This window comes from Phymastichus coffea, unplaced genomic scaffold, assembly GCF_024137745.1.
Source record: "Phymastichus coffea isolate CEN01 unplaced genomic scaffold, Cenicafe_Pcof_1.1 PCOF00036, whole genome shotgun sequence".
Classification (NCBI taxonomy): Eukaryota; Metazoa; Arthropoda; class Insecta; order Hymenoptera; family Eulophidae; genus Phymastichus; species Phymastichus coffea.
Window position 1 is genome coordinate 1651171 of NW_026706847.1, and position 22436 is coordinate 1673606.

At 36.2% G+C, this 22436-nt stretch overlaps 2 protein-coding genes across 4 annotated transcripts in view; both read right to left on the minus strand.

The window, feature by feature from the left end:
* The window catches only part of LOC131663524 (sodium/calcium exchanger 1), a 109444-nt gene extending 101504 nt beyond the window's left edge, over positions 1 to 7940 (minus strand). For all 3 annotated transcript variants that reach the window (XM_058933980.1, XM_058933979.1, XM_058933981.1), the window contains exons 1-2: positions 5924 to 7940; positions 4238 to 4510 (exon numbers count right to left, since the gene is read on the minus strand). In XM_058933980.1, coding sequence (XP_058789963.1) covers positions 4238 to 4510; positions 5924 to 7272 — 1622 coding nt within the window. In that variant the 5' untranslated portion in view covers positions 7273 to 7940. The remainder of the gene's footprint in view (positions 1 to 4237; positions 4511 to 5923) is intronic.
* Positions 7941 to 13791: 5851 nt separating this feature from the next.
* On the minus strand, positions 13792 to 22207 carry LOC131663575 (protein artichoke-like). Its single transcript, XM_058934047.1, has 5 exons — positions 20731 to 22207; positions 17636 to 19024; positions 16043 to 16699; positions 14056 to 14982; positions 13792 to 13898 (listed from the first exon to the last, which is right to left on the minus strand). Exons 1-5 carry the CDS (start codon positions 22205 to 22207, stop codon positions 13792 to 13794), a joined length of 4557 nt encoding a protein of 1518 aa, XP_058790030.1.
* Positions 22208 to 22436: the final 229 nt, after the last annotated feature.

Here is a 22436-nt window from a genome sequence, read left to right on the forward strand (position 1 = left end):
GTGAATGTTAAATGATGCGCGTGAGCGCGCGAAAAATGAATAAAAGTGCTTCTGACATTGACACGCTAGCCCCGCGTATAGCTAGCCTCTGCTGCATTTGAGAGCTTGCCTATCAGTTTTACTTCTTCGCAAATACTATTGGCTGCTCGCTCGATTTCCTTGTGCAAGCTTCTACTGCTGCTGCCTCGGACACGTGTTCGATCGCGAGTTTATGCTCCCAAGAGCAATCGTAAATATGTATTTTACGGAAATGAAATCTTTCAGAATGATGAGATAGTATCGCAGATGAGAGACGCATGACTCTCTTTCTCGAGCATTCGATGAGCGATAGCTCGTCATTTCCAAAACGACGCGCTAAAACTTTTTTTTTCGTACACGCGCATTTATCAAATTCGGGAGGCAGCCGAAAGCTCTCTTTCGAACAAATCGAAAAAAATATTTCGCAAGCTATTTCATCCTCGTGCTTCATTCGTAATTCTTCGAAGCTTCTGAAGAAGTTTCTCAAAGTCATCCAGAAACTCGTTTTGTTCTGAAGATATCCCCACCGATGCGAAAGAAAAAAAAAAAAAAAAAAAAAAAAAAAATTAGAACAGAAAGACAGCTCTTCACCTTGAGATCCAACAATGCTCACGAGGCGAAGGAGAAACTACGCGTCGAGAAAAAAAAGGGAAGAGCACACGACTATCTTCGCCCACTCGCATTTGGAGTAGAGTGGTGTGAACATTACTCGACAATAAAAGTTTCGAAGAGAGAGAGCGAGTAGTCGTGGCCCAATTTTCACACGCGATGCATAGACTTTTGGCAAGGAAGCCAAGCAATGGACGCAATTAAATGCCCCAGCGTACGTGCGTTTTGCTCTGCTTCTAGGTGTATGGGTTTGCTAAACTTGTGGTCGGACGGTTATGACGCTTCGCGGCTTGCCACGCTGTGCTAGACACGCGCTGACTTTCGTCACGTAATAACGTGCCGCGGGGATTCGCGCGCGCGAGTATCAGCTTATAGTTTGTTTAGTGATTACGTGGTAAATTACCTACGTTCATTCCCAAACGATTATTTATACGCTGAAATTTTCAGTCTAATTGATTAACTGTATTCGTCCGCTTGAATTTTATTGCGTCAGCGAACGTTTATGCGAAGGCTGACCACATAACACAGCTATACTACTTATTTAATCGATTTGTGAAAGAATTGGATTTTTTAATGTGTTTTTGTCGGATTATTTATGAAGTTTGACCGATCTATTGGATCATAATTGATTATTTTTTATCATTGAAGGTTTCATCAGAAATTTCATATCGATTTTATAGCTTCTTTGAAATTACAGGTATGATTTTACAACATAGATTAACAATTATATTCGGCACGTGATAATAATTAAACTAAATACTCGATAAAATAATAAATTGTTTGATCAAAAATTCGTAAGACTACATTAACCCGTCTATGATAATCGAAATTACATCGATCATATATTCCTAAAGTCATAGATAATGTCCACTGTAGGTAAACCCACAATGGCCCACAACTATTAATCGAGAAGTTATGCTTTCTACCTTACTATATATATGTGCTATCTCATCGAGACAACGACTTTGGCAACACATACACACACGAGAGAGAGAGAGAAAGAGAGAGAGAAAAGCGAGGGATAAATCATTAGTGGTTAGCAAACTTGAAAACTCCAACGTCACATTGGCAACTTTTGAACTCACGCATATCACTTCCTGTTCGCACAATAGCAATTTTGCACCTTTGGACTGGCGGCAAATCGACTTCTAAAACTACGGGAGTGCTGGCGCCCGCGAAAACGACGATATTTTCATTCTATAGTATGGGCCGCCACCGATATGCTAAGCATTTTTTGGTTTGGATTACTTTTATGTGGCTTCTTTTCTTTTATAGCTTTATTATACTCTTGATATTACATGAGCTCAACTTCGATTATTATTCTGCAGTGAACTTATCGGCCACCCGGGTCGGCTTTTAAAGTGGAACATTTTTGCTTTTTATATCTGAACGAAATTTGTTGATAGAAATAAAAATATCAATAAAGCTTATTTCAACGATTGTCCTCAAACAGCAATAAAATAAACGGAATGAAAACGACTCTCTCTCTCTCTCACTCTTCCTTTTCGAACAAACGGCAATAAAGTTAAATCTTGCTATTCTGATATTATCTCAAAAAGATCATTTCGCGATTTGGGTAATTTGATAAAGTACATTAATTACCGACGAGAGCATGGCCCAATTAATGTATATCCTACCGGCGTAGAACTTTAATTAGTAAAATTAAACAGTTGCACAGTACGTCAAAACAAATGTCGTTTTCCTTCTCCCGCCCCCGTCTCTCAAATGCTTTATCGCTGCACGGTTTTCAAACGCAATTGACCATTCGCGCGATGTATGGGCTTGTAAACATTAATTTTAAATAGCCATAATTTATTTATATAAAAAGTAATCCTTGTAAATATACTTCGCACGAACAGTACAATCAGAAATTTATTATTTTTTAAAATTTTGTAAATGTTCACATTCCCTGCACATTAGTTTTTACATAATTGATTATTTTTACGTAGAATCCTTAGTTAGAAAAGGAATGTCACTTATATACATCCGAAATGTGAGGAAATAGATAGATAAAAGTATTTACAAATTAACTCGCATAAATTAAAGATTTTTCGAGACCTCACGTAACATCTTCATAGAATGATTTTCATGACATAGAAAGCCATGGAACTCAAAACGAGCGACATTATAATTGACTTTTCATGCAGCCCACCACGCGACGTTACGTAGCTAGGGATAACGATCGAACAACTAGCTAGCAGGCTTTGCAAAACAATCGATCGTCGCGAGTAGCGAGAGATGACGCGCCGTATATAGTCCACGTCACCAAAGCTCACAACTGTATATACGCCAGCCTGGCAGTAAAAGAATTTGCCTGCATGCTTAATGCCTATCAAAACCGGAGACTACAACGTCGCAGTCGTCGCTCGCGCGCTCTTGAATATTTATGAATGTCGAGGATTTTTAATGGCCGTCTCTCTGTTTTTCCCGATAAATTAGAGCTCGCGCGAGCTTGAGTTCGACGAGGCGAGATATTTGATTTCAAGCGCTTGATATTGCTTTGTCTGGGGCGTTTATCGAGCGTAAGGTAGCCTCATATCACGTCGTCTAATGAAGTGCTTGACTTTGACGATTTTCATCTTTGAATAAGCTATGCTAGCCCTGATTTCAGTGTTTCGTGATATTCTAGGCTGTCGTCAAGTTCATCAATCGTGATTTCCTATTCAATTCACAAGGATTTCAAGATTATGATGAGATCAGATGTTGCGGTAATTTCTTTTTTTATTCTCTCATCGATTTGTCAGTATTCGATCTTCTATAAATAAGCATACGAGTATTGAAATAGCTCGTCTGAATTTCAAATTCGCACGAACGACTTATATTACCTTGGCGAACAAAAGATAAATAGAATACGTTTAATAACACACATGACGAACAGTTTAAGCTGACGCGCATCACCGATATAACAATCCTTGAAATAGCACTTGAATCGCGATGAATATTCATACGCACATGCGTCTAAGCGTAGGTAATCAATTCTCAAAACATGATTATAATTTCGAAGCGCGGCTGAGCTATTAAAATTTTTCATCTCTAGAGTCTGAGGGAAAAAAATCTGACGGCAAGTTTATCGCGGCTCACTCCTCGCTTTATTCCCTGGGGTCCTTCGTTTCTAATTATGTGGAAGATCATTAATCTTGGTTATATCCTTGCGGCCTCGAAGTCTGGAGGGTGGCAGAGTTGGGTGCGCGTTTAATTTCAAGACAAGCAAAACGCGCTCCCTACGCATTTTACTGCACAGATGAACAATCAGTCCATGCAGTCGGACCGTATCGAATATTTTACGGCGCTCGCTTGCTGATCCGGGATACATTGCCATAGCATTACCGATGTTGGAAATATCTCATTATTCGTTTTACGATGGAAATAAACAGATTGATCTGCGATGTTTCAAGATTAATCCTTAATATATAAACCACTTCATATCTAAATTTATTCGACGTCTGATAACAGTCTCTAGCCCAGCATATAGTACCAAAAGTGCGCTTGACTATTCCTGTACTTTGGCCAGCCTAAATTATTCCCACGTATTAAACATATATAGGTATATAAATAGGAAGCTTTATATCGAAATGAGATAGACGATTAATCAACTAGTAAATAGACTCACTCTGTCTGATTATCCTCGAAGGTGATGGTACCCTCGGCGTGAAGATACTGTTTGCCAGGTTTGGCTGTACCCTCGACCGTTCGATAAGGTACGTTAACACGTCCCCGGGCGCCACTGTAACGGATTACCCGTAACGGATACTGGCCCACACTTTCCACCAACTCGACGTCGCGTTCCGGGAAGCCAAACACACCGCTATGGTCGTCGTCCAATATCATTACTGTCGCCAGACTCGGCGACGCCAGCATCGCCGGCTGCGACACGTTCATCAGCCTGCAAACGAACAAAATTAACGTTTTCGTTTTTATGTGCGCTTTGCTGCTGTGCGTGTTCGATTGCTTGGATCGCGCGTAACACCAGTTCAAGCGAACTTTGGCCTTTGGAAACAGTTTCCAAGGCTGGTGTAAAGGCAATGACGTTTATTTCTATCGCGTTTTATGGATTAAACCTTGTGAGCGCCGATTCGGCGTTCATTTACGAATTTAGAAAACAACAAGAACAATGGAAACAGTTTGCCGCGTTTGAACGGTACACCGTTTAATATTATTAGCGTTAAGATATGGATTTCATGTTGTGAGATTAGCTTGATTTACGACGAAAATTCATCGTGAATGAGATTTGATAATGGAACATAGATATGAACCTAATAATGCCAACGTCAGTCAAGAAAGATATAACGAGGGCCTTCCCCTCTCAAATTGTAATACAGGCGAACTATAGGGACAGGATAGACTGAAGCAAATAGCAGTAGCATGCACAGCGCACAAGTGTTAGAAAATGAGCGGCTAATGAGATAATTTGCGCGCTCTCGATCGAATGAACTGTGCGCACATGAAAAGTCTTTAAGTGTTCCGGTAATGACTTCGCAGTCGACGTACTTATAAAGCAGAGCAGTCATTGTTTCGAGTCGACCAGCGCCGTCGCAGTCGTTATGGCACTGGACACGAGAGGAAAAAATTAAGCGAAATTACCTACTTCGCTGATATATTTTTCCTTTCTCGAGCACTCTTATCGCCTTCTACTTGTTCGTTTATCTCGCTGTCTTAATCACTGACACGAATATGAAAATAGAATAAAATAAAAAACGGAAGGCTCGACTAAAGAATATAAAATAGAAGGTAATTTCACTTTCTTCAATTCGAACGAGGAAAATATTTCTGTCCGGCATTTTCGGATGAATTTTTGTGAAAAATCTGAAAAACTAGAAGCTTGACATGAACTTGTCATGAAAATGTCGATATTTTCGTTCTTCGACAACTGTTTTCGTATTGAAATCTATCGAGTCTCTTTATGACAAGATGAAACCAGTTCACGATTCCTATTTCATTGGCGGAATGGTTACTTACTGTACGCGTATTTAGCAAGTAAATGTTTCGATATTTGTGGGCATGCACAGTTGAATGAAAACCAAAATCTCAGAAGATATCTATTCGGTATTTCTTTGATGCACTTTCCGAAAGCTTCGAACTGGAGTGCATTTAGCTGGAATTTTTGGCCTATAATCTGTTCGAGCATCAAACGAAATAGGTAAACAACCGATATTTAATTGATGAGACTTCTAAACTACGCCGTCTGCCTTAGTTACAGTAGATCCAAGCGATCTATTGTATGAGCGATCGTCAAGGTGACGATGGCCGCGGCGCGCATACGCGATGCAACGCACAAAGGCTGGACGCGCTATCTCACCTTACGTAAAAGTGCTCGTCCTCCTCGAAGAGCTCGTCGTCGATGACCGACAGCTTGATGGTCTTCCTGGTTTCGCCGGGCTCGAATCTGAGAGTGCCCTTGGCGCTCTCGTAATCGGAGCCGGCCTCGGCGGTGCCGTCCTCGGTGCAAAAGTCGACGGTGCACGGCCGGTTGAGGTCGCCGCCGACCCTCGTCACGCCGACTTCGAAGGTGCCGACGTTCTCCATGACAGTGTAGTGGCCGGGCTCGAAGTAGACCCGCTGGGCGTTGACGTTCTCGATGTCGATGCTCTCGGCCTCGGCGCGTTGCAGCTCGGCCTTCACCTCGCTCAAGTCGCTCTGGGCGCGCTCGCTGATCTTGCGACTGAGATTGCCGGCGCCGACCATTTTGCGCGTGGCCTGCACTCGGTAGAAGGCGCGACTCTTGGGGCCCTTGCCCAGCACCTCCTCGTGCGCCATCACCTCGAGCTGCTCGAGCGGCAGCTGCGGGTTCTTCTTGCGCAGCTCTTTGAGGGTGCGGATGTAGTCGCGCCGCGTCTGCTCGAACTCACGGGACTCGGGCGTGTCGGCGTCGAGGTAGCGCTCGATCATGCCGTTGCCGTGCTCGTGCTGGGCCTTGATCTCGAGCTCGAGGCCGACGTCCGAGTCGCCGGCCTCCGTCTCGACGATCACGCCACGCTTGTTCATGCGGTAGCCCTTGTGTAGGTACTTGTAGATCAGCAGTCTGCGGTCGGCCACGTAAGCCGTGAGCACCGTGGCCGGGAAGAAGCTGAACGTCAACAGTCCCTCCCAGATCTCTAGCTCGCCGGGGCTCGACACCGCGAGGATGATGTACAGCCAGATGTAGGCGAATATACTCCAAGTTGCCGTCACGAAGAACACCCTCAAGTGCTTGATCTTGCGAGTCTCGCCGCTGGGTATGACGAACACGCAGATCGAGATGATGACAAAGAGGTTGTAGGCGGCCGAACCGACGATCGTACCGGGTCCCAGTTCGCCCGCTTGAAAGTTCTTCGCGTAGATCTCGATGATCGACAGCAGGATTTCAGGCGCGCTGCTGCCCAGCGCCATGAGCGTCAGATTGGCTACTGTCTCGTTCCACACTCGCACGATAATGATTTGTGGCTCTTTGCCTTGGCGTTTCACTATCAATTCTTTCTCCTGCGAGGTGATTACCTCGATGGCCGCCATGAAACGATCGGATATTATCGATACCCCGATGAACAAATAGGCCATCACCAGGAAATATACCGTGCCGCGAAACACCTTGTCCCAGGTGTCGAGACCATCCAATGGATACCACAATGGTATCACAAGGCCGGCTTGACACGAGATTGTATTGTTCTCCATCGTTATTTCTTTTCCCTTTCAATCCAAATTTTTCTTTTATATTTGCGCGTTAATGCAACGACTCCGGATGATAATTTATTGGCAGCCAGTCGTTGGCTTCATTGTTGTCGTCGTCGCACTTCATGCCTTCGTCAAATCACCACATGGCTGCTGTGCTCTTACTCTGTCATCACTGGCGGCTTTCACGTTGCACTGACTTGTACACCACGCATATCGCACTTATAAGAAATAACTTTTATTCGGAGAAAAGACAAAGACCGAGTAAGAAAGAGAGAGAAAGAGAGAGAGAGAGAGAGAGAGAGAAGAGAGAGAGAGAGAGAGAGAGAGAGAAAGAGAGAGAGAGAGAGAGAGAGAGAGACAGACAGAGAGAAAGGGATAAGAGGTACAGGGCCTACATCTACGCCGCACTGATTACCGGCAGGTCGTGAGGGTTGTTGCAATGACAACGGCAAGGCATGAGACAAAACAGCAGTCGCCGGTCTCCTCGGCAGTATAACGAGCGAGAACAACTCCCATCACGCGTGGGGTTTCATTCGTATTTGTTTTAATATTTTTTTTCTTTGTTCTCCGAGCAAAGATCAAGTCAACCCCCGAGCAGTAAGGACAGCACTGTACGTTACGCGATTTACACACCGACAACAAAAGCAAACTCTATGTCGTAGAGCTTGCGCGAGTCGCGTCCGAGCGAGCACTGAGCGCACACGGCGGCGTCGCTCCGCCAAACGAAGCCCGCGCACGACGCCTCGCTCCCTCTCTCTTCAGCGCCTCCGGTAGGTTTTGCTCGCTGTAACATATATATCTTGTGGGGCGTCGCGACGTCCAACGCCCGTGAGAGAGAGAGAGAGAGAGAGAGAGAGAGAAAGAGAAACACACGGAGAGAGGTAGCCGACCGATATAAACAAAAGGCATGTAAGGGGTGTTCGACAATGTTACCATCGACATGAAGTGGTTTTAAATAAAACTTGTTTTTTGCCAAAAAAGGCGTTTGAGTTTGATGAAAACAAAATACATTGTCAAGGGATGGACGTGTATTAAAAACAGAAGCCCCTGTAGTGTGTCAGGTGTTAGTGCAAAATGAAATAGAGAAGTACAGCGACAGAGAGCCTATACGAAAGAAAGAGAGAAGAAAGAGAGAGAGAGAGAGAGAGAGAGAGAGAGAGAGAGAGAGAGAGAGAGAGAGAGAGAGAGATAGTAAAGACGAGAGGAGGGTTCGACGCATGCGTAGTGAGCAGTATTTTCACCCGCCCGAGAGAGAGAGAGAGAGAGAGAGCTTACGGGCGGCTTCCCGGCGGAATCACCGGCGAGCCCTCGCGTTAAAAGTCTGTATATGCCCAGTGCAAGTGCCTAGAAATCGATTCCAAGGGCGTGTGTACCCGCGAGCGCTCATGCACTTTCAACTGTACGCGCTTTTATGGAGAAAATGTTCAAATGCGCGATCGTCGACGGTGCCTGTCGGGCCATCGTTTTGCAGAAACTTAATCGTGTTTGGTTTTGATAGCAATCTTTATTTTTGAATGAATACTCTTAATATTAGGATTAGTTAGAGATATAACTGGATGGCTGTTGAATATAATTTAAGATACTATCGTTTATCTGACAAAGGGAAAACTTTACTTATGAATATAATTAAGAATGTTAATTAAGATCTACTCAAAATGAATTTTTTAGAGTTGCTCCAGATGTCGTATAAAATCTTGTAATTTGAAATTTAATTAATACATAATTTTAAAGTTGATTAATCATATGAACAAATAAAAACTGTAATAATTGCTTTTGATGTTTTAGCCGTGTTCGTTTCTTACAGATACCGATTTTATACGATTTGATTTTAAACCAACTTTTAAATTTTATTTATTTAAGATAATGCTTTTCTATTGAATACAAAAAATGTAATACCGTTTTCCTAAAAAATAAACTATTATATGTTATTTTATCTTTCTACAACACAATTAAAAAAAGTGACATAAAATATTCTACATAACCTAATCGTACATTTGATCATTTTTTTTTAATAGTAGATAGAATTTTACACATATAATTCTTTTCAATATTTAATTATTCCAGGAAAAATATTTTATGTAGAATACTTTAGACTAGTTATTTTCCAATTTAATTTTCTGTAAAAAGTTTACATGTTCAATAGTATCTTCTTTTTTCACAAAGCTATTTTATGCGTTCTATTTAATTAAAAAAAATAATTATGTTAAAAAGTCATGTAAAATCAACTCATACAGAATGAATATTTATACAAAACAAGCTAGGCTGATATTTTTATAAGAGATCATTATTTTTAACAATAAAAGTAACGGTACGTAATTAAAGCTAGTGGTTACATATCTAAAATTTATTAGTAATCACGTAATTTCGATTCGTTTGATCGTTTGAAATAGTTTTGAAAAGCTATCAGTAAAAATCTCTAGCACGTGAAACTTGTATAACAACTAGGATGAAATAATAACAACGCTAATTATCGTCATGTACAAATTGTATACCACGTTAAAACATTCCTTGTTGTCGCTAGATATCGCTAGCACATAAAAATTATTTTTAAACATATTTCAAGAAATTAATTGAGGAAAGTGACTTGCCCAATCCCTAGTAAGCAAATGATTAAAAATATTTCTAATTGAAAGACAATAAAGTTGGGATAATTATATTTAACTTTTAAACTCAGAATAGCGTGTGTAATGCTTTTCACAGATAGTTTGATATAGTTTTTTCGAACATCTATTAAAATTAAAAAGAATTGTTAGGGTGAGAAGGACTGAGAGTGGAGGTTTTAAAATATTTGATATAAAGAACGCCGGATTTATTTAATTCACAATAACACTACTTAAAATAATAAATAAACCGGAACGCTCGGAACCAAAGTAAGCTTACAATCAAACTAACAACTAACGATACAAATCACATTTATAAAGGTTTGCCGGCTAAACTAGTTAAAATAAGAAAGGATTAAATTTGTGTCGGCACGAGAATCGTAATTCTAAATAGTATAAAGGTGCAATTAACGGAAGTACAATTAATGAAATATAATTGGCGCACGCGTGCTTAAAGATAGGCGAACTGCTTGTTCAAGTGCCGGATCTAGAATGGTTGAGACGCGTCGCCGCGCCAGCTGAGTCCGATCAAAAAATTTTCTTATCTCAATTCCCTTTCCTCGCACGAAGGTCGAAGGCGTGAACTTCTTGACCTTCTGCCAATGAGGTTTCCTTATTCATGTGTCAACTGCTCCGTACTCTAGTTGATTGGCTCGAGTCGAAGTCTATGATGATTCCGACCGCGCGCTAAATATTGTGCCGTGTTTTGGTGGCTCGTATTGCGTTGTTTGATGGTGCCGACTTTCGGCTCAAACAACGGGGTGACGGACGCTCAATGTCCGTCGTCGACAATCAGCTTTGAAAGGTAACCTTTCAACCAGTCTGATTGCCACAATGCATTTGCCATCTTTTTTAGCGATGTATGCATTTTTGCGAGTTTGGAGGCAGTGATCGTAGCAATGGTAAAAAGTCAAATTTGATTATAATCGTAACTCAGCTTGATGCGGCTCACGCTTCTCTCACACGCTTATCTTAAATTAAACAATATTCGTAGTGTTACTTGAGTTTCGAGTTTCGAAGAGGCCGTAACTGAACTTAACAACAAAGGAACCAACCGACAAATGTCGGCAGAATAGAGATTCTTTTAAAAATGAGAGTGTCGATGCCGTTACGCATGGTCACTCGATCTTGTTTTCGAGTTCGACATAGCACGCGCGCATCGATTAGCAAACAGTCCACGGCGTAATGAAATGATCCAAGCGCAATGTCTTTGTCCAAAAATTCTGTGAGAGCATATTTCAAAATACATCCGTAACAAGAATTTTACATGGTGTTATTATTATTGTTAATCTATAAGTTGTCTGACAAATCCAAAGTTGTTTAAAAATAAGGTAGACTTATAAATGTCTTCTTTGAAAAAGTTACTTATGCTATTGTCACTAAGATTGAACATTTTTATTTAAGGATTTAAAATGCAATTCGTATTAACACATTACGATATATATTTGAAAAATTTTAAGAAACAACGAAGCTTCTGGCTTATTCAACAACATTTTTAGTAAATGTAAGCAGATATATCTCGATGATCCATGGCAGAGTTTTAAAATTGTTATTACAATAATGTCATTTTGAGTTCTCGTAAAAATACATCTTTTAATGTTTAGTAATAACTAATTTTCTATATGATACAGTTTTTAATACACTATAAAGCTCGAGGTCTTACCACTACTGAATCTTTACTTAATATTATCCAAATTTATACTAAAATGCTTCATAAGTACTTTCAATATTCTCTACATAATAATTGGTCATTTATAACTTGGAAAGTCACCCGCAATCCATAAATCAAATTGTCACATATATTTCGATTACATATATTTCGCTGGTTTGCTCTCTAAGCTCATCAGATCTTACAATCAAACATTACTGAAATTAAAAATATAATTACCAAACCCTAATAATAAAATTTTGATATTAATTAAAATAATATTATGATAGGTCACAAAAAAACTTATTAAAAAAGAAATTTTTAAATTCAATAATGTATCGATAGAACGACACAACATACCATTACGGCTGTCGAGATTATACTGAGATTACTAGAAAACAGATCAAAAAGAGAAAACTGTAATTATCATGACGTAAAGAAAACAAACATGTATTGAATTATAACTACAATTAAAATCCACTATATATATAATACATTATTGAAAATTTTTATGGAAAATAATTAATGCTACCAACTTAATTTATTAAAAAGTTTATAAATTCTTTGGTATTCTTTACTAAAAGCAATAGGGTATCCTTCTGTTTGTTGTTATAGATATTATAATTCATAATATTCTTGTCTTCTTTATGTTGGGATAATTACAGTTTTCTCGGCTTTTGATTTTCTCAATTCCTCTTTATAATCTGTTTTCTAGTAATGTTATTATAATCTCGACAGTCATGATGGTATGTTGTGTCTTTCTGTCGATACATTTTGGATTTGAAAATTTCTTCCCATAAGATTTTTTTTGACATGTTATCGTCACAATATTATTTTAATTATAATATCAGAATTCTATTGTTAGTATTTGGTTGATAATATTTTAAACTTTTGTAATGTTTGATTGTAATAAAAGATCTTATGAACGTAGATACCAAACTTGCAAAATGTCTACGTAATCGAAATATATATTGTAGTTTTATTTATCACCTGTGTTACGGATCAAGTTCGCGCCATTACGAGCGAGAAAGTTTCAAACGCGCATGTATCCCGCAGATGTTCGGAAAAGGTGTAGGCAGAGATCTTTGTTTCTTTTTGTCGTCGAACGCACACCGGTAGTCTCCATTAATTAAGCCCGCGCGGCCTTTAAAGCGAAACCTCCATAAAATATCGACGCGTTTAGCGCAGGGGGGTCTGTTGACACGTTTTCTTAGACTGGCTTGAAATGTTCGAAAGTCTGCTCGTCGTGGACAATCGTTAAAATAATTGTGGCATATGCGACGCAGCTGTAGTCTTGGGTGTGTGAGTTGAGTGTAGCTCAACGTTTGCAGCGCGAGATGCGAATGGCGTTTGTATCCGAGAAGCATGAAGCCGAGAAAAAATGGCAAGCGGTTTCGGAGGGAGGCGCATGCTCGCGTGGGATCTGGGAATCAGAGCTGCAATTATTTATGTTAGCATGCGTGAAGGACTGTTAATCTCCTCTTTGCCATTGCTCGACGTGACCAGCAAAGTTACTGTTTAGCTTCGTAACCTAGGCCCAACGACCTAGACATCGATCTCTGAACCCAGGTAGAGGGGTGTACAGCTCGGGCCCTGCAAGCGGGCGGGTCCGAGGCTGTATTGGCAGTCTACGAGCAAGGCAGGAGGAGAGAGACTATTGCGCTATTTGTCTTTCAGGCCCTCTCCGGGTCACGCCCCAGATTGGCGACGTCACCAGAAGAGAAGGAAGGAAAGTTTGCTTTCCCGAAAAAGAGAACTTTTGACAGCAGTCTGAGCTCAGATTTCGCACGGGCAAGTTGTTCGTGTCTTTTAATTAGCATAACGTGCGTGTGATTCGCGTTTACTGTAATCACGGCCGTAAACGTATGTCTATCGTGTATCGTTTCATTTATATTGTATTTGTTAATTAATCTAATCTTATTTGTATGTTGTCAATAAATTTGTCATCCTTAATTTCGAATTTAAATACGCACATTCATTCCTGCTCACCAACCCCAACAACCTGTAAACTGCTTTTCAAACTTTGAAAAACCAGTCATTACTTATTTACAAAATAGAGGTATCACTGAAGTTTATCGTTTTTATTTGTAAAATGAATGAACTTTCAAAAATAAACTTTGTATAAATGCAAAACAAAACATGAATTTGATTTAACAAATAAAATTTAACTTAACAAATATAGAAAAATTTGTATACTTAATATTTAAAATATTTTTGAGAATGTTTGATAATTAAATTTATATGTAGTAACTATAAATTTTTAAAAAGAATTTATTGGCTATATATGACTTCTTTTAATGATCCTAATTTCGTAATATTACCTTTACTACGTTTATGTATGGAGGAAATAAGAAATATGAGATTGATTTTATAATACACTTTAATATAATCAGAAATTAATTACAGTTTTTAAGAATAATAATATTAAAAATGTCATATATGTATATGTATGAATGTATGTAGTATACATTTCTTAAAATTTTAAAATACAATCGTCTGATAAATTTTTCATTAACTTAAATTTTATTTCATTACATAGATTAGCTCGTATGCTTAGCAGCTTCAATGATTCAATTTCTTGTAATGATATGTCTTCCAAATTTTTAATTATATTATTATCCAGGTAAAGGTTTTGTAGATTTTTATTCCATTGTCCAGATGGTAGTGATGCAATTCTGTTAGAACTCAAATCTAGTTCTAATAAGTTTGGCAGTTTATTTAGAAAACTCAATGGTATTGTTTTCAACTCATTAAAACGAAGTGAAATTATTTTCAATGTTGGTAACAGCGGAAAATTTTCCAAAGCATCCGGTGATAGTAATTTTTTATTCACCATAGAATCCATATATAATGAAGTCAAATTCTGTAAATTACTAAAATTTGGAATAGTTTTTAAATTATTCCTGCTCAAGTTCAAAAGCGATAAAGCAGGTAACAATTCAAATGTTTCGACGGGAATTTCTTCAAATACATTACTTGACATATCTAATTGATTTAGTTTCTCAGCATATTTGAATGCGTCTGCTTCAATGAATTCGATTGAACATTGAGCAATATACAGCGATTGTAGATTTATTATATTTCGCAGACATAGAACATAATTTTCGTAACACAAATGACTACTGAGAATTTGAAACTTATTCTCATTTAAATCTAAATAAATAAGATTCTCCAGTTTTAAAATTCCTAACGACGTCATACCAACATTTCTCATTGTCAAAGATGTTAAACTTTGCGGTAAGTAATCAAACGCTTGACTTAATGAATTATAAGATATGTCTAAGTAACTTAATTTAGGAAAGTTATTTTTCCAATCGATGTCGAATAAATTAATAAAAATCTTACGGATAGAGAGATGAGTTAATTGAGGGTATTCATGTTCAACTTTTAACGTGTAAGTATCTGAGCATTCGTAATTGCTCGTATAATATGGATTATTCAAACACCTCTGGGGATTATAGTCTAAAATTAGTGTTTTTAATGCATAAATAGTTCCAAATGAAAATAGATTGGTAAAACTTAATTCATTATTAGACAAATCTAAAGTCTCTAGGTTAGGTAAACTGTCAAAGGTATTTTCTTGAAATCCAGTTATCCCATTATTTTTCAAAATCAATGTTTTTACACGTGGGTTCGAGATAAAATTTGATTTTATAATACCATTAAAACTCATGTTTGAAAAATCTACGTTGATGTCACAACTTGAAATATCTTCAGGAATCCATGTTTCAGATTGATCTTGTATTGGTAAGCTTACGCTAGTAGAATATGTATAAATACTTGTTATAAAAAAAGTGATTATCGTCCACTGTTCCATGATTAAATTGTAATTTTTGCGCTATTCAGCGAATGTCAAGAAAATGGCACAGCTACAGTAAGACTTCCAAGACTTTAAGTTCGTACGTAACTGAAATACTATAGAACAAATTGCCATATATATATATACGTTCGCTTTGTTATTATCACTTGAAAGAGTCATGACTAATCAGCATTTTAAAAGATAACTTTATGTGTATACAATTTATACGGAACACCGATATATATTTTTAGTGAATTTTATAAAAACCGGAAAATGAAGCAGCATTATCAGGTAGTCAAACACAAAATTCATTAATCATTTCGGTATTAATTTAATTATACTTACATAGATATGACGAAATTTATACATTTAGTACAATGTCATTATTTGTAAAATCTTTAAAAGAAGATATTTTCATTTTAGATATAAAATTATTTTTCAATATTAAGAGCTTTAATGATGTAGCTTCTTTTAATGACAATTTTTCTATATCTTCAATTTTATTAGAACTTAAATCAAGTGTGACTAGGGCATTTTGATTGCTCCAGCTTCGTAAAGACGTAATAAAATTATTACTCAAGTTAAGTTCTTCCAGAGATGGTAGGTTATCAAATAAAGTTGATGAAATTCTGTTCAACTTATTATTACACATCGAGAGATGCTTGAGCTTCGGCAAATATACGAAAGATTGTAAAGATTGCCACATTTGTTCATTTTTCATACCATCCAGTATTAAAGTTGTCAAAGATTGTAATTTTTCAATGTTTGGCATACTTATTAGCGGATTATAACTCAAGTTCAAGCTTAAAAGTGAATATAAGTATCCAAATGTTTGATTTGGAATTTTTTGAAAACAATTATTTGATAAATCTAGTTCCAACAAATTTTTCATGTATTTGAAAGCATTATCTTCGATATAAGTTACTGAGCAATTAGAAAGAGAAAGAAATTTCAAATTATCCATATCTTCGAAACATATGCTACTTCCGTGACATTTGTGACTGCTAAATCTTGGTAAGTGATTGTGATTTAAATTTAAATGTTCAATAGCCAGTAAATCTTCAGTTCTTACCATAGTTAGTCCAATTTTTTCAGCAATGAGACTTTTGATATTTGAAGTAGTATTTTTTAAAAAGACGTTCAACAAATTATCTGCTAATAAATTTTCTGATACATCAAGATACTCCAATTTGGGAAAATGCTTGATCCAATTTATGGAAAAATTATTTATATTTACGTTTCGTAGAGAAAGATATTGTAGTTGTGGAAAATTTTCATTAATCGCCAAGTTTTGGTAATCCACATAATCACTCTTATTATTTTTGCTTCCATTATTCTTTGCTTCATAAACTACGTCATTTATGTAATAATTGTTGTGATCTAAAATAAGGACTTTCAAGCTTTTATTTCCACCAAAAGTAAAAAAATTTGACGATTTTAAATTATTTCTTGATAAATCCAAATATTCCAGATGAGACTGATTCTTAAAACTATTTTCTTCTAAGTATTCAATATTGTTATTTTGTAGTGTCAAGTTTCTAACACAATTGGCGTTGATGAAATTTGGGTTGAGTCTTCTCAATCCAGTATTTGTAAGATTTAGAGATACATCACAATTGTTTACGTTTTCAGTGTTATGTGGATTAATACTCACATAAGCAGTCGTATATGGAAAATATGATATCATACACGTAATTAAATAATTCAAAGCTTTCCTAGCCATACTTATAAAATTTATGCATAAATATCAATCACTATAGAATACTTGATTCACAAGTTTGACTTTAAAAAGATCTCTACGCAACAACGTAAAATAAACGACTCGTAAGTTGGGACTGGTATGAGCCCTTTTTATTGACTCTAATTCTTCATAAATAATAATATGCAAAAAGCATTTATATAATGCTACAGATATTTAGTATCGGTACTTCATGATAAATCAAGAAACAAAAACTATTGCAAAAACTGAGTTGTCTAGACAAAGTCCATTCTTGCTTAATGACAAAGGAATAAAAATAATGACAAATCATTTTTAAATTTATGTTCGTTTCCATTAAAAACTTTGTACTCTCTTTATAATACATTTATACTAAATACACCTTAAATAATAATTATCATTAAAATAAATAACGTACAATAATTCTCATATCACACGTAAAATCTATGACATATTTCTAGCCGTAAATATATTTATGATAAGTAGATGACTCTACGTATGCCTATTATATGCGATATGTTTCGTATAGTTGTAACTCCACAAAAAAGTCGGTCGACTTGGAGGAATAACAACAATATTGGCGTTACACATGTTATTACAATCGTCTATATATATCTGAGCATTTGGGCAGTATCTTTGAATTTCACCCTTATCACTTTGGGCAAACCTATTGCGTTGCAAATGAATTATACGAAGTGTCAATGATGTGCTAAGCGACAAATGATAAACATAGGTAAATCTATTGTTCCTCAAATCTAAACGTTGCAAATTTATCAAATTACGCATCCAACCGGTAGACAAAGTTTCCAACTGATTGTTCGAGAGATCAAGTTCTTGTAAATAGGTGAGTTCCGAAAAAGCGTCGGAATGTATTCTTTTGATGGAGTTGCTACCGAGATAAATTTTTTGTACGGACTTGATACTAATGAAAATATCTCTTTTAATCTCGGTAATTCGGTTTTTGCGTAGACTAAGAGTCTTGAGATACCAGTTGCCGCTCAAATTGGGCACATGAGTCAATAGGTTGTTATCCAAATGCAGTTGCGTAAGTGAGCGCAGCGACGCAAAGGTCGATGGATATATCGTCTCGAGACTGTTGCTCGACAAGTTCAAGCTTACGAGATTAAAAGAGTCGTGCAAGGCATAAGCTTCAATCTGTGTGATCTTGTTCGAGGAGACGGACAGATGTTGAAGGCGTTTTGTGCCAAGAAGTTTGAGCGACGTGTTGCTGCAGTTCTTATAACAAATCGAACGAATTATGTTACCATCGGCTTTTAGAGTCACCAAGTTTCGCGTAATGAACGTGCTTATGCTACTGATGTGATTGTGATCCACATAAAGATGAGCCAAATTTGTAGGTACATCACGAATGAAGTTACAGCTGTCAATCTCATTGTCACTTAGATAGAGGGACACCAGATTTGGAAAAGATTGTTTCAGACAGAAACTCAAACGCCGGATGCTATTTTGACGGATGTAAAGATTTTGCACGTTCGGGAAACATCCGGCTCTACTGATTTCTTTATTTAAGCTGTCGGTGGGCGATTGGTTTTCTTCTATTACTAAAGTTTGTAAGTTCTGCACGCAGCTGCCAAAGTAAAAAAAGTCACAGAATGCTAATTTGTTGCGCGACAAATCCAAAAATTGCATGTATGGTACAGAATCGAAGGAACCTGGTATTATGCGGAAAATTCCATTTTCTCGGAGATTTATCGTTACGATGTTTGAACTCTCGATAAACCCTGGGTAAGGATTTGGCGTCCAGGGCAAACTCAATTTTGACAAATTCAATATGTATCCATTATTTGTGTTGTAGTATTGACGAAATTCAGACTTGTAATACAATTCGTATGAGTAATTGGATTCCACGTTAATGGAATTTTGAATATTTCTTAGAGGAAATTGAACTGATTTGGTAAATTGCACTCTTGCGTTCACTGTACCAGTAAATATAACTAAACTAGTTATAAGCCAAGACATCTTTATTTCTGAAAAAGATTGACATTTTTTAGGAAAAATTTATTTCTCTGAAGTAATCGATAAAAAGTATCTTTAAAAATCTAATATCATATATCAATTGCAGTGTAATCCGAAGTATAACATATTTTATTGATATATAATATTGCAATCAATTTTTATGTGATTTCATTATTATTAAACAAAATTTTGTTTATTCTGGAATAACTTTGAGCTATTCAAATAGAATAACGTTGAAAAATAAGAAAAACAAAAAATTTAAAAAATGTAGTTGCTAATTTAGTTATAACGATATAATATTGTATGATGAATTATACTTACATTTCAAAAAAGAACTTGATGGTATATGGAATAATACGCGATAATGTAGAAAAACGCTTTCTTATGTCTAAATTCCAATTCCTAACTGTGATAGTTTGACATTGATAAGCTTTTATATGGATCTTTAGGGATAAATTTCATAAGATTTCCCAACACGTCAGTTTTGGATTTTCAAGAACGTATGTACTGATGAAATTAAAATTGGATGTTTTATCTACGCGATATAATAATCGATACGTGTTATCCAAGGATAAATCAAGAACTATCAGAAAACGGCAAGGTTTCTTTTTTAATCTTACTACTATACATGCGGTTATCCAATGTCGTAGTATTTCCTGAAATTAGTATAAATGTTGACATCTTACGTCGAGAAAATAACTTTCCTGTATATTTTTTGTTCATTTCTACATTAATATATCTGTTGATGCGATATTAAATGTCATCGATGAATTATTTGTTTCAATTGACAGAAATATAATAAATAAGAATGATAGCTCGAAACAAATATTTACAGAAAATGTAAATTCAATTATGGTAATTCATAGGAAAAAAATAATCTTTATGAATTAATTTTATATACATAAAATGAACACAGTTGCGTAGTGTTTAATTTTAAAATGAATATCGAATGTCAAAAATCAAACGAATACTTGGTCCTATTTAAAAAACAATAATATCCGACATCATTATATCAGCACTTTTGCAAAATATGAATTCATCTTTTAAACGTGTAAACGTGTTAAAGAAATTATTTATTGTGCTCGTGTAAATAAATAAAATTTTATTGCGTTCGCGCGTGTGTATGCGTGCGTGCGTGTGTGTAAAAGTTGATTAGGGATTCCCCGAAGGTGAAAAAAATTTGAATAAAAAGAGAGATAAAACTATGCTTGTACGTTCAAGATTGTACGCAACATTAAAAAAAAATGCAGTTAAATGTAGCTTTTATTAGAGCATTTCCCCTTGTTATCATATCAATAAAAGGAAGATTGCGTTTTCCTGTATAACTATCGTATCAAAGCATGCAGGCAACGGAATATATTTTATTTTTTAAGATATATTTATTATGTTATATGTAATTTATCACATTGTATCTAATTATAAGTATTTATTGGTACAATTAATATGATTATAATAATTTTACATTTATTTGAAAAATTATTTTTACAAAAGATGATTTTTTAAACAAATTTTCTATTATGACAAATACAATAACGAAACGTTATTTAGGTTAAACTTTTTTAAAAAGTACTGAAATTTTTCGTGTGATATACTAGTCTTTAATTGTGGTTTTAATACAAGCAATGTCATGAAGTCGATATAAAATATTTATGGAAAATTGATTTTTATCTACATGTAGAAAAAATATAAAAAGATAATGATTTCAAATCTTATAAATTATTGATCCACCTAATATAAGTTTCATTCTTCATTCGACTTTCATTCTGATCACATTTTGCATAGCATTCAGTCCTATTCTGGATTCTATCACTACAATCATTTTGTAAGTGTATAATTGCATTCGGTGAGAATTTTGAAACAATAGATCCACTAAAATGTGTTATTGGGTTATTTTGCAGATAAATAATACTCAATGATGGAGCTGTATTGAGCGACATTTGCTCCAGACTTTTAAATCTATTACCACGAACATCTAGGGTGTGAAGATTCCACTGCCACTTCAACCAATCACTTGGTATAAAATCTAAACCATTATTCGATAAATCTAGTTCCATCAAAGATTCAAGATGCTCGAAGGAACCAGCTATAATACTTTGAATATTATTGCCACCTAAGTAAAGATATTTAAGCATTCTCATATTCATAAAATTATCCCGTCTTATCATCTGGAGCTTGTTACGCCTCAAGGCTAGACTGACCAGCTTATTATTGTTAGACAAGTTTGGCACAGTTTTCAAGTGATTGTCATCGAGATTGAGTTCTCTTAGCGAAAGCAATCCTTCGAATGTATCGTGCTTCAAATCGTCCAAATTGTTCTGTCCCAAATTTAAGATCATTAAATCTCTGGCATCTTGGAAGGCGCAGGACTCGATTTCAATGATTCTATTGTCAGAAATGGTCAAAGTGGTTAGTTTATGAACTCCTTCCAATTTCAACGATGATCCGTGGCAGCTTTTATAACAAATTGAACGTATAATATTTCCATCTAAATGTAGGTTTTCTAAATTTCTCATAATATGACAGTTCAATTCACTGATGAAGTTTCGTTCGAGATAAAGATGCGTCAAAGTGGGAGGCAAATCGTGAATGAAAGTTTGAGTGTCTATGTGGTTATCGGAGAGAAACAGATGCGTGATAATTGGAAACGATCTCCGCAGAGAAAAGTTGAGACCTCGGATTGCGTTTCTACGGAGATAAAGATAACGCAATCTTGGAAAACAATCAGCTTTGCTTATGATTCTGTCAATGTTGTCGATCGGTGGCTTATTATCCTCAATAATTAGCGTTACAAGGCTGGGATGTGAACTTCCGAAATTGAAAAAATCGCAAAACTGAATTCTATTTCGCGATAAATCGAGATAGCTCAAGCTTGGACACTGATCGAAAGATCCAGGGACGATTTGAAAAATGTCATTGGCAGCCAGGTTGATGCAAGATACAAAAGATCCATCGATGAAACCTGGATAAGGATTAGGCGGCGTGTCTAATCTCAAATTTTGTAAATTTAGTACAACTCGATTGTCCGACACATGTTCACATCTGCCAATAGTGATATTCTGTTGACTGGATGTAAAACTTTCGTAATTTATCGATTGCTGCGCACTTCTCAATGGAAAACGAATGATACCTGGTTCAAAAAAATTATGTGCCGAGGACGCTCCGATGAAATAGGTCAATAAAAGTGTTTTTAACATTCTGATGGTCACTTGAAATATCTACTGAAAAGTAAACTTATGTAAATATCATGGGACATGCACTTTCGTCTAGTTATTTGAAATTTAAATAAATTCATTTATGAAATTTACTTTCAATCTTCAATTTAACTATTATCAACATGAGTTAGATCAAGTTTTGAACAATAATTAAAAAAATTAACAACAGAGTTTATTTAATTTTACTATATTTTTATTTCCGTAAATCGTA

Excerpts from the sequence above, each read along its gene's own strand:
- LOC131663575 (XM_058934047.1), bottom strand. The coding sequence starts at position 22,207 with ATGTTAAAAACACTTTTATTGACCTATTTCATCGGAGCGTCCTCGGCA. Across the intron at positions 16,700-17,635 it reads TCAGATATATATAGACGATT|ATCACAACAATTATTACATA; the intron begins GTAATAACATGT and ends TCCTTATTTTAG. Across the intron at positions 13,899-14,055 it reads AAGCATACGAGCTAATCTAT|TGTATTATAAAATCAATCTC; the intron begins GTAATGAAATAA and ends ATTATATTAAAG.